Source organism: Triticum urartu, chromosome 2, assembly GCF_003073215.2.
Source record: "Triticum urartu cultivar G1812 chromosome 2, Tu2.1, whole genome shotgun sequence".
NCBI classification, from domain to species: domain Eukaryota; kingdom Viridiplantae; phylum Streptophyta; class Magnoliopsida; order Poales; family Poaceae; genus Triticum; species Triticum urartu.
This window is the reverse complement of record NC_053023.1, coordinates 107,669,227-107,680,056: the sequence shown is the minus strand read 5'-3', so window position 1 is coordinate 107,680,056 and position 10,830 is coordinate 107,669,227. Positions and strand designations below refer to the sequence as shown.

The 10,830-nt window shown below is 44.5% G+C and overlaps 1 protein-coding gene across 1 annotated transcript; it reads left to right on the top strand.

Moving 5' to 3' along the window:
* Positions 1 to 858: 858 nt before the first annotated feature.
* On the top strand, positions 859 to 3,975 carry LOC125536164 (trehalose 6-phosphate phosphatase RA3-like). Its single transcript, XM_048699317.1, has 9 exons — positions 859 to 1,259; positions 1,360 to 1,500; positions 1,632 to 1,703; positions 2,139 to 2,234; positions 2,390 to 2,443; positions 2,862 to 3,111; positions 3,210 to 3,280; positions 3,383 to 3,475; positions 3,590 to 3,975. The coding sequence occupies exons 1-9, from the start codon at positions 1,014 to 1,016 to the stop codon at positions 3,641 to 3,643; spliced, it is 1,077 nt and encodes a 358-aa protein (XP_048555274.1). The 5' UTR covers positions 859 to 1,013; the 3' UTR covers positions 3,644 to 3,975.
* The last annotated feature ends 6,855 nt before the right edge of the window (positions 3,976 to 10,830 follow it).

The following is a 10,830-nucleotide window of genomic DNA, read 5'->3' as shown; positions in this document are numbered from 1 at the left end:
CCCTCTCTATGTGTAGTCTGGCGGCATCCATCCCAGCTTGTGACAATGTGACGCTTCGATCCAGGTGAGGAGGTAGTGGCCTCCTTCGAAGATGGGTGTTGGATGTGCCATGTTGGGGTCCGTAGGTGCATGGCCCCGCTGGTGCCAGTCCCTCTCTCCTTTGAGCCAGTGTGATCTTGCTCCTGGTGCTACATTCTCGGTTGAGGACCTCGGCGTCTATGGCTTCATCCTAAATTACCTTTCTTTAGTTGCCGTAGTGTGTGAGGCTTAGTTTCATGTTGTTCTTTGTTCTTGTACCTTTCGCGGTGTATTTCCTTTTCTTTGCCCGAGGGTATGTGTTTGTAATCCGGGTAGGTTGATGGCTTTGTTAAATCAAAGCCGGGCTAGACTCGAGCCCCATCTCAGGCTTGGCTGATGCCTTTTCTTTTAAAAAAAGAAGGTCCCACTATACGTTAAAGGTATAATATGCATAGTAACTCTTTTTTTGCGTCGAATATGCATAGTAACTTACCCAAGCCTTCGTCGACCGCTAGGCGACATCGCCATATTTGGCATGTAAGTGCCATGACATTACCAGCAAAAACAAGTAGTAGAAGAAACGTGTGGTCACGCGATATTTGTATTTCAAGATAAACATATCGCCTCACTACAACTCTTGGAGTATACGTAATTCATGTGAAACACAATTAACATGAAGCGCAAAATGTTTGGAAATATGTGCACATCTCATTTCTTCTTCTTTTGTCCCCGGCATTTCTCAATCATCAAAATGTGTCACTTCCACGTAAGAAATTCCAAGAGGTGGGCCAGCCCTTACACGCTATATATAGAGCCGGAGTCCACCGCCCAAACCATCAAACCAGCTTCCTCTCCTTCTTCCACTCCCCCCGAACCATCCTCATCACAGCCTCTCCTTCTCTTCGTTCGCTGCTCTCGTCGTAGCCCACGCATCTTGTTGCTTTTCTCCCGGCCCTTCTTCAGACTTTCTCCCTGTGTCGGTCCGCGCTCTCGTCATGATGAACCACGCCACCTTTGCTGCCGAGGAGGCGGTCACCGCCGTGGCGGCGCCGGCGCAGCCGGGTCGCCATTTCGTGTCGCTCCCGCCGCGGAGGGCGCGCGATTGCAGGAAGGCCTCCCTGGGCCGCATGGACCTCGCCACCTCGGCGGTGCTGATGGGCGGGTCTCTGCTGGACTCGATGAAGGCCTCCTCGCCCCGCCACCCCATGTCCCCCGCCGGCGCCGACAACGAGGAGTGGATCGTAAGTTTCTCTCACATCCACCCATGGCTGCTGCTTGCTTTCTTTCCCACCCTCCCTCCCTCTCTCCGCGATGATTGAAGAATCTTTGCCTGAATCGCAGGAGAAGCACCCGTCAGCATTGGAGTGGTTCGAGGGCGTGCTCGCGGCGGCCGAGGGGAAGCAGATCGTCATGTTCCTCGACTACGACGGCACCCTTTCGCCGATCGTCCAGGACCCCGACCGCGCCGTCATGACTGAGGAGGTCAGTCTCCTTGCTCCCACGTTCCATGTCTTGTGACGCCTTCTTGCGACGCGATCGAAGCAGAGCATGCTCTGTTCACAGAGGTTTCCTCCGCAGTGTCCTGTTCTTATTTTTCTCTTTGATTGACGCAGATGAGGGAGGCGGTGAGGGGCGTCGCCCAGCATTTCCCGACCGCCATCGTGAGTGGGAGATGCAGAGACAAGGTACGTTCTTGGTTCCTTGCTGCTGCTGCTGCATTTATTTTTTGTTGCTTTCTTGGTGCCGTAAAAGAAGCCGGTTCCTTGCACCTCACACGACGATGGAGCCACCATGGCTCCACCAGCGTGCGCCGTAAACGGAATCTTCCAGGTCCCCCTTTTGTAATTTTTGGGCGTGATTTTCACCGTCCGCATGACATGGCATGCATGCCGCATTTGGCTGCGGGCGTGAACCTAGACGCTATACACACACACCAGTACATATAGCAAGCGTTTTTATCAGCGTTTCGTCGCAGTAGTACTTCCGCCCACAGAAAGGCAGGGACCCTTCCCCTTTCCCCGGTTACCTCTTCTCATTTACAGTACGTTTAGCCTACGTACAAAAGAAAAGGAAAAAGAGCACTGTATTTGTATTTATGGGCTGGTGCAATACATACGCAGGTGTTCAACTTTGTGAAACTGGAGGAGCTGTACTATGCCGGGAGCCACGGCATGGACATCAAGGGCCCCACCAAAATGTCCAACCACAAGGCAAAGGTTAGTTAAGTTAGTCGACATCTCCCTTTCTCCGAATTTTCTTCTTGACTTATTCTCTTTCTCTCTCGACCAACAAGGGCCCTAATTTTTTGTTTGCTGTAATTAAGTCGCTTGCGAGCTGCGTGATTGAGTGGTTGTTGGGTTTGTCTACGCAGGCTGACGAGGTTCTGTGCCAGCCGGCGACCGAGTTCTTGCCTGTCATTCAGGAGGTAGGCATGCACGACCTCACCCTGTCTTTCACCAGTGAGAGATTAATTAAACTACGTACCTGAGAAATAATATTCCTAATCAACAAGTACTCCCTCCATTCCAAATTACTCGTCGCATAGATGAATGTATCTAAAACTAAAATACATCTAGATACATCCATACCTGCGACAAGTAATTTGAAACGGAAAAACTAGTAATCTTGGTGTACTACTTTTCTTCTCGCCATCAAGTCCACTACTGCTACTAGTACACCCAGCTACTACTCCCTCGGTTCCGAATTACTCTTCGCAGAAATGGATGTATCTAGATGTATTTTAGTTCTAGATACATCCACTTCTGCGACGAGTAATTTAGAATGGAGGGAGTAGAATGTAAATGATTTGCTGACAAGTGTGGCTCGGACCGATTAATTCGCAGGTGTATGAGAAGTTGACGGCGAAGATGGAGTCCATCCCGGGGGCCATGGTGGAGAACAACAAGTTCTGCCTCTCGGTGCACTTCCGCTGCGTCGAGGAGGCAGAATGGGATGCTCTGGGCAGTGAGGTGAAGGCGGTGCTGGATGACTACCCGAAACTCTGCCTCACCAAGGGGAGAAAGGTCCTCGAGATCCGGCCCTCCATCGAGTGGAACAAGGGACACGCTCTCAAGTTCTTGCTCAAGTCTCTCGGTAAATGCATAAATGTTGATGCTGCTTCATGCATGTCTTGTTAGTTACTTGCTGCATAAATATTCACACTAGGTTTTTGGATGGTTTTTCCTTTGCAGGCTATGCGGGGCGCAGCGACGTTTTCCCGATATACATCGGGGATGACCGTACAGACGAGGATGCATTCAAGGTATAGTACACGCTGCACCTGTACTTTTGCGCTGATGCGCGCTATCGATCCAATCCGATGAACTGAGCCCTTTACTTTTGCCAAAAAAAATAATCAAAATAGGTGCTGCAGAACATGGGACAAGGCATCGGGATCCTTGTGACCAAGTTTCCAAAGGACACCAGCGCATCGTACTCTCTGCGTGAGCCTGCTGAGGTAAAACACCTTTACATTTCTTTTCAGAGGGACTACAAGTTGTAGTCAGGGGTTTTGAGTTTTACATGAAATTTGTTTTCATATGTGTAACCTGTGGTCATATACATTGTGCAGGTAAAGGAGTTCATGCGCAAGCTAGTGAAGAGCAACGGGATAAAGAAGGGTTAATTCATCAATCAACAGCCTTCTAGCTCTAACTCGCATGAAGATCGAGCAGGCTATATAGCTAGTACATCAAGTCTAGCTTGTTTCCTTTTTGGACTTGGTGTTGTCTCTCCTTTCATCTAGTAGAACAATGCATGCATGCGTGTCAGGGTCGATATAGAAGATCCAGATCGATCAGTGACCCATGCCAGGCCTTGGCTCTGAAGGTTTCTATTACTGTATCCTTCTCTCAAGGTCTTGTAATTAGCCTTCGCTTAGCTATGACAGAAATGGTATTGACAAAGTAGCCCTCCTTTTTCTCGCCCTGCACTATAAAATTGTTCTATTGCTTGCTTCGTCGTTAGCTTGTTATGATGTGATCTCTGTTGAGAAGTTGTTAAAGATATTATTGTGTTAGGGCATCTCCAACGTTGACCCGCAAATTTGCTTCGGCATCCGTCCGCGTTGGGAAGGGACCAGTACGCGGACACTGATGCTGGACGCCGCGATCCATCGCTGCCCGCACACATTTAAACAACTATTCAAACTAACCGGATGAAATTCGTGCGAATACGGCGGATTTCATATAAACCGGACGACGTTCATGCAGACACGTCGGATTTTCATTACATTTCCAACATTTAGAACAAAAAACAAACCTATCCTACGGCGACGGCTGGCATCCATGCCCTTGTTGTTCCCTTCCTCGGACTGCATCCTCCATCTGCGGTCTCTATGAGCACCGACGATAAGACCAATGAAGTGAAGGTGCGGTCGCCGGCGAGAAAGAGTAGAACATGGGTAACGGACCAACCCACATGGGACATAAGGCCCTGCCGCCTCCCATGCCCTACTCATCCTCAGGGGAGTCTGTGCCTTGTCCGTCGCCAGTGGACGTGAGGTCCATGATGGAAATGGAGGTGTCGGCACTCTCATCGTCCCACTGGGCGGCCCGAAAGTTTGTCGGGGGTGCATAGGACACGTTGCTAGCGTTGTTCTCGTCTATGATAGCCTGCAGCTGCGCTTCCGCGGCGACCTATTCCTGGCGAGCGGCAGCTTGAGCGCGGATGGCCTCGTAGATTGCGCAATGCCCCGCGACGAAGTTGGTGTTGCCGCGGCCATGGCCTCCACGGCCTCCTCGCTTGTACTGATGTTCCTCCTGTGCTTGCTGGAACACCGACATGCTCCGGTGCAGTGTCGTCGGAGCCCGTGCCTATCGTGGGGTCGTCCTCGTCATTGAAGATCCCAGGCGAGTTGGTCGGCATGCCGGGCTCGATCTGCCTGGCAAGGTTGCTCTGCCAGGCGGCCGCAAGGCGGCCACCTCATGCTTCATCTCCGTTGAAAGGCTCTCCCATAGAGCGTTGTTGCCAGCAGTCATGGCAGATGTGGTGCAAGGGAGGAGGATGTGGAGCGGCTTGTGTTGTGTCGTGTAGTTAGCAGGTGTGGTAGCCTTTAAATAGTAGATTCCGGTGAGGCCAGACGTCCGGGTGCGTCAATGCGCGGTGCCTGAGTGGGTTTCTCGGCCAGCGTGCCTGCTTAATGGTGGCATACGGATAGATAGGGCATTGAACGGGCGTGGTAGATATCCATCCTGCCCCATCCCGTAACGCGTCTCCGGCATTGAGCAGGCGCGGACATCGGGGACGCGTCGTGGACGGCGTCCTCGGCAGGCGCGTGATACGTCTCCGTCGTATCTCCTTTTCCAAACACTTTTTCCATTGTTTTGGACTCTAACTTGCATGATTTGAATGGAACTAACCCGGACTGATGCTGTTTTCAGCAGAATTGCCATGGTGTTATTTTTGTGCAGAAATAAAATTCTTGGAATGACCTGAAAATCAATGGAGATTATTTTTGAAATATATAAAAAATACTGGCGAAAGAATCAAAGCCAGGGGGCCCACACCCTGTCCACGAGGGTGGGGGCGCGCCTACCCCTCTGGGCACGCCCCCTGCCTCATGGGCCCCCTGGTGCTTGATACGTCTCCAACTTATCTATAATTTTTGATTGCTTCATGCTATATTATATTCTGTTTTGGATGATTAATGGGCTTTATTATACACTTTTATATTATTTTTGGGACTAACCTATTAACCGGAGGCCCAACCCAGAATTGTTGTTTTTTGCCTATTTCAGAGTTTCGCAAAAAATGAATATCAAACGGAGTCCAAAAGGAATGAAACCTTCGGGAACGTGATTTTCGGACCGAACGTGATCCAGAGGACTTGGACCCTACGTCAATACATCAACCAGGAAGGCACGAGGTAGGGGGCACGCCTACCCCCCCCCCCCCCCCCCCCCCCCCCCCCCCCCCCCGGCGCGCCCTCCATCCTCGTGGGGCCCACGTTGCTCCACCGACGTACTTCTTCCTCCTATATATACCTACGTACCCCCAAACTACCAGATACGGAGCCAAAAACCTAATTCCACCATCGCAACCTTCTGTACCCGTGAGATCCCATCTTGAGGCCTTTTCCGGAGCTCCGCCGGAGGGGGCATCAATCACGGAGGGCTTCTACATCAACACCATAGCCTCTCCGATGATGTGTGAGTAGTTTACCTCAGACCTTCGGGTCCATAGTTATTAGCTAGATGGCTTCTTCTCTCTTTTTGGATCTCAATACAAAGTTCTTCACGATTCTCGTGGAGATCTATTCGATGTAATCTTTTTTTGCGGTGTGTTTGTTGAGACCGATGAATTGTGGGTTTATGATCAAGTTTGTCTCTGAACAACATTTGAATCTTCTCTGAATTCTTTTATGTATGATTGATTATCTTTGCAAGTCTCTTCGAATTATCAGTTTGGTTTAGCCTACTAGATTGATCTTTCTTGCAATGGGAGAAGTGCTTAGCTTTGGGTTCAATCTTGCGGTGTCCATTCCCAGTGACAATAGGGGCAGCAAGGCACGTATTGTATTGTTGCCATCGAGGATAACACGATGGATTTTATATCATATTGCATGAGTTTATCCCTCTACGTCATGTCATCTTACTTAAAGCGTTACTCTATTTCTTTGAACTTAATACTCTAGATGCATGCTGGATAGCGGTCGATGTGTGGAGTAATAGTAGTACATGCAGGAAGGAGTCGGTCTACTTGTCCCGGACGTGATGCCTATATACATGATCATACCTAGATATTCTCATAACTATGCTCAATTATGTCAATTGCTCAACAGTAATTTGTTTATCCACCGTAATACTTATGCTCTCGAGAGAAGTCACTAGTGAAACCTATGGCCCCGGGGTCTATTTTCCATCATATTAATCTCCCGTCAACAAGCTATTTCTGGTGCCGTTTTTATTTCGCTTTATTTACTTTGCATATTTATCATAAAAATACCAAAAATATTATCTTATCATATCTGTCAGATCTCACTTTCGTAAGTGACCGTGAAGGGATTGACAACCCCTTTATTGCGTTGGTTGCGAGGATTTTATTTGTTTGTGTAGGTGCGAGGGACTCGTGCGTGGCCTCTTACTGGATTGATACCTTGGTTCTCAAAAACTGAGGGAAATACTTACGCTGCTTTACTGCATCACCCTTTCCTCTTCAAGGGAAAACCAATGCAGTGCTCAAGAGGTAGCAAGAAGAATTTCTGGCGCTGTTGCCGGGGAGTCTACGCAAAAGTCAACATACCAAGTACCCACCACAAACCCTTATCTCCCGCATTACATTATTTTCCATTTGCCTCTCGTTTTCCTCTCCCCCACTTCACCCTTGCCGTTTTATTTGCCCTCTCTCTCCGTCCTCCTTCTCTTTCCCTATTTGCCTCCTTTTGCCCGTTTCTTGTTTTCTTGTGTGTTGGATTGCTTGCCTGTCACCATGGCTCAAGATAATACCAAATTGTGTGACTTTACTAATACCAACAACAATGATTTTATTAGCACTCCGATTGCTCCTCTTACCGATGCTGAATCTTGTGAAATTAATGCTGCTTTGCTGAATCTTGTCATGAAAGATCCGTTTTCCGGCCTTCCTAGTGAAGATGCCACTACCCATCTAAACAACTTTGTGGATTTGTTAAATTGAAGTTATTTCCTTTTTCTCTTAGAGATCGTGCTGAAGCTTGGTCTTCGTCTTTGCCTAAAAATAGTATTGATTCATGGAATGAGTGCCAAGATGCTTTCATCTCTAAGTATTTTCCTCCCGCTAAGATCATCTCTCTTAGAAACGATATTATGAATTTTAAGCAACTTGATCATGAACATGTTGCAGAATCTTGGGAGAGGATGAAATTAATTATACATAATTGCCCTACACATGGTTTGAATCTTTGGATGATTATACAAAACTTTTATGCCGGATTGAATTTTGCTTCTAGAAATCTTTTAGATTCGGCCGCGGGAGACACTTTTCTGGGAATCACTTTAGGTGAAGCTACTAAACTCCTAGATAATATTATGGTTAATTATTCTCAATGGCACACTGAAAGATCTACTAATAAGAAAGTGCATGCGATAGAAGAAATTAATGTTTTGAGTGGAAACATGGATGAACTTATGAAATTATTTGCAAATAAAAGTGTTTCTTCTGATCCTAATGATATGCCTTTGTCTACTTTGATTGAGAATAATAATGAATCTATGGGTGTGAATTTTGTTGTTAGGAATAATTTTGGTAACAACGCGTATAGAGGAAACTTTAATCCTATGCCGTATCCTAGTAATTCCTCTAATAATTATGGTAATTCCTACAACAATTCTTATGGAAATTTTAATAAGATGCCCACTGAATTTGAGACTAGTGTTAAGGAGTTTATGAATTCGCAAAATAATTTCAAAGCTTTGCTTGAAGAAAAATTGCTTAAAGTTGATGAATTGGCTAGGAACTTTGATAGAATTTCTCTTGATGTTGATTCTTTGAAACTTAGATCTATTACACCTAAGCATGATATCAATGAGTCTCTCAAGGCCATGAGAATTTCCATTGATGAGTGCAAATAAAGAACCGCTAGGATGCGTGCTAAGAAAGATTGTTTTGTGAAAGCGTGTTCTTCTAGTTTCTATGAAAATAAAGATGAAGATATAAAAGTTATTGATGTGTCCCCTATTAAATCTTTATTTTTCAATATGAATCTTGATAATGATGGGACTGAATATGATCCACCTTTACCTGGAAGGCGTTCCAAAAATTCAGAGTTTTTAGATCTTGATGCAAAAATTGGTAAAAGTGGGATTGAAGAGATCAAAACTTTAAATATCAATGAACCCATTATTTTGGATTTCAAGGAATTTAATTATGATAATTTCTCTTTGATAGATTGTATTTCCTTGTTGCAATCCGTGCTAAATTCTCCACATGCTTATAGTCAAAATAAAGCCTTTACCAAACATATCGTTGATGCTTTGATGCAATCTTATGAAGAAAAACTTGAGTTGGAAGTTTCTATCCCTAGAAAACTTTATGATGAGTGGGAACCTACTATTAATATTAAAATTAAAGATCATGAATGCTATGCTTTGTGTGATTTGGGTGCTAGTGTTTCCACGATTCTAAGGACTTTGTGTGATTTGCTAGGTTTCCGTGATTTTGATGATTGCTCTTTAAACTTGCACCTTGCGGATTCCACCATTAAGAAACGTATGGGAAGAATTAATGATGTTCTTATTGTTGCAAATAGGAATTATGTGCCCGTAGATTTTATTGTTCTTGATATAGATTGCAATCCTTCATGTCCTATTATTCTTGGTAGAGCTTTCCTTAGAACGATTGGTGCAATTATTGATATGAAGGAAGGGAATATTAGATTCCAATTTCCTTTAAGGAAAGGCATGGAACACTTCCCTAGAAATAAAATTAAATTACCATATGAATCTATTATGAGAGCCACTTATGGATTTCCTACCAAAGATGGCAATACCTAGATCTATCTTCGCTTTTATGCCTAGCTAGGGGCGTTAAACGATAGCGCTTGTTGGGAGGCAACCCAATTTTATTTTGATTCCTTGCTTTTTGCTCCTGTTTAGTAATAAATAATTTATCTAGCCTATGTTTTGGTTGTGTTTTTTGTGTTTAATTAGTGTTTGTGCCAAGTAGAACCGTTGGGAAGACTTGGGGAAAGTCTTTTTTAATCTTGCTGTAAAAACAGAAACTTTAGCGCTCACGAGAATTGCTGCCATTTTTATTTGGAAAGTGATATTTAGTTAATTATTTTTGAAGATGATTAATAGATAAATTCCTCACGTCCAGCAATTTATTTTAGAATTTTTGGGGTTCCAGAACTTGTGTTAGCTACAGATTAATACAGACTGTTCTGTTTTTGACAGATTCTGTTTTTTTGTATGTTGTTTGCTTATTTTGATGAATCTATGGCTTGTAAAAGAGTTTATAAACCATAGAGAAGTTGGAATACAGTAGGTTTAACACCAATATAAATAAAGAATTAGTTCATTACATTACCTTGAAGTGGTGTTTTGTTTTCTTTCGCTAACGGAGCTCACAAGATTTTCTGTTAAGTTTTGTGTTGTGAAGTTTTCAAGTTTTGGGTAAAAGATTTGATGGATTATGGAACAAGGAGTGGCAAGAGCCTAAGCTTGTGGATTCCCATGGAACCCCAAGATAATCTAAGGACACCTAAAAGCCAAATCTTGGGGATGCCCCGGAAGGCATCCCCTCTTTCGTCTACTTCCATCGGTAACTTTAGTTGGAGCTATATTTTTATTCACCACATGATATGTGTTTTGCTTGGAGCGTCTTGTATTATTTGAGTCTTTATTTGTTAGTTTAACACAATAAACTTTGCTGTACACACCTTTTTAGAGAAACACACATGATTCGGAATTTATTAGAATACTCTATGCGCTTCACTTATATCTTTTGAGCTATATAGTTTTTACTCTAGTGCTTCACTTATATCTTTTAGAGCACGGTAGTGGATTTGTTTTATAGAAACTATTATTCTCTCTTGCTTCACTTATATTATTTTGAGAGTCTTAAATAGCATGGTAGTTTGCTTAAATTGGGAAATTAATCCTAGTATGCTAAGTATTCGAGACTAGTAAAAAACTTTCTTATGAGTGTGCTGAATACTAAGAGAAGTTTGATGATTGATGATTGTTTTGAGATATGGAGGTAGTGATATTAAAGTTGTGCTAGTTGAGTAGTTGTGAAATTGAGAAATACTTGTGTTGAAGTTTGCAAGTCCCGTAGCATGCACGTATGGTAAACGTTATGTAACAAATTTGAAACATGAGGTGTTCTTTGATT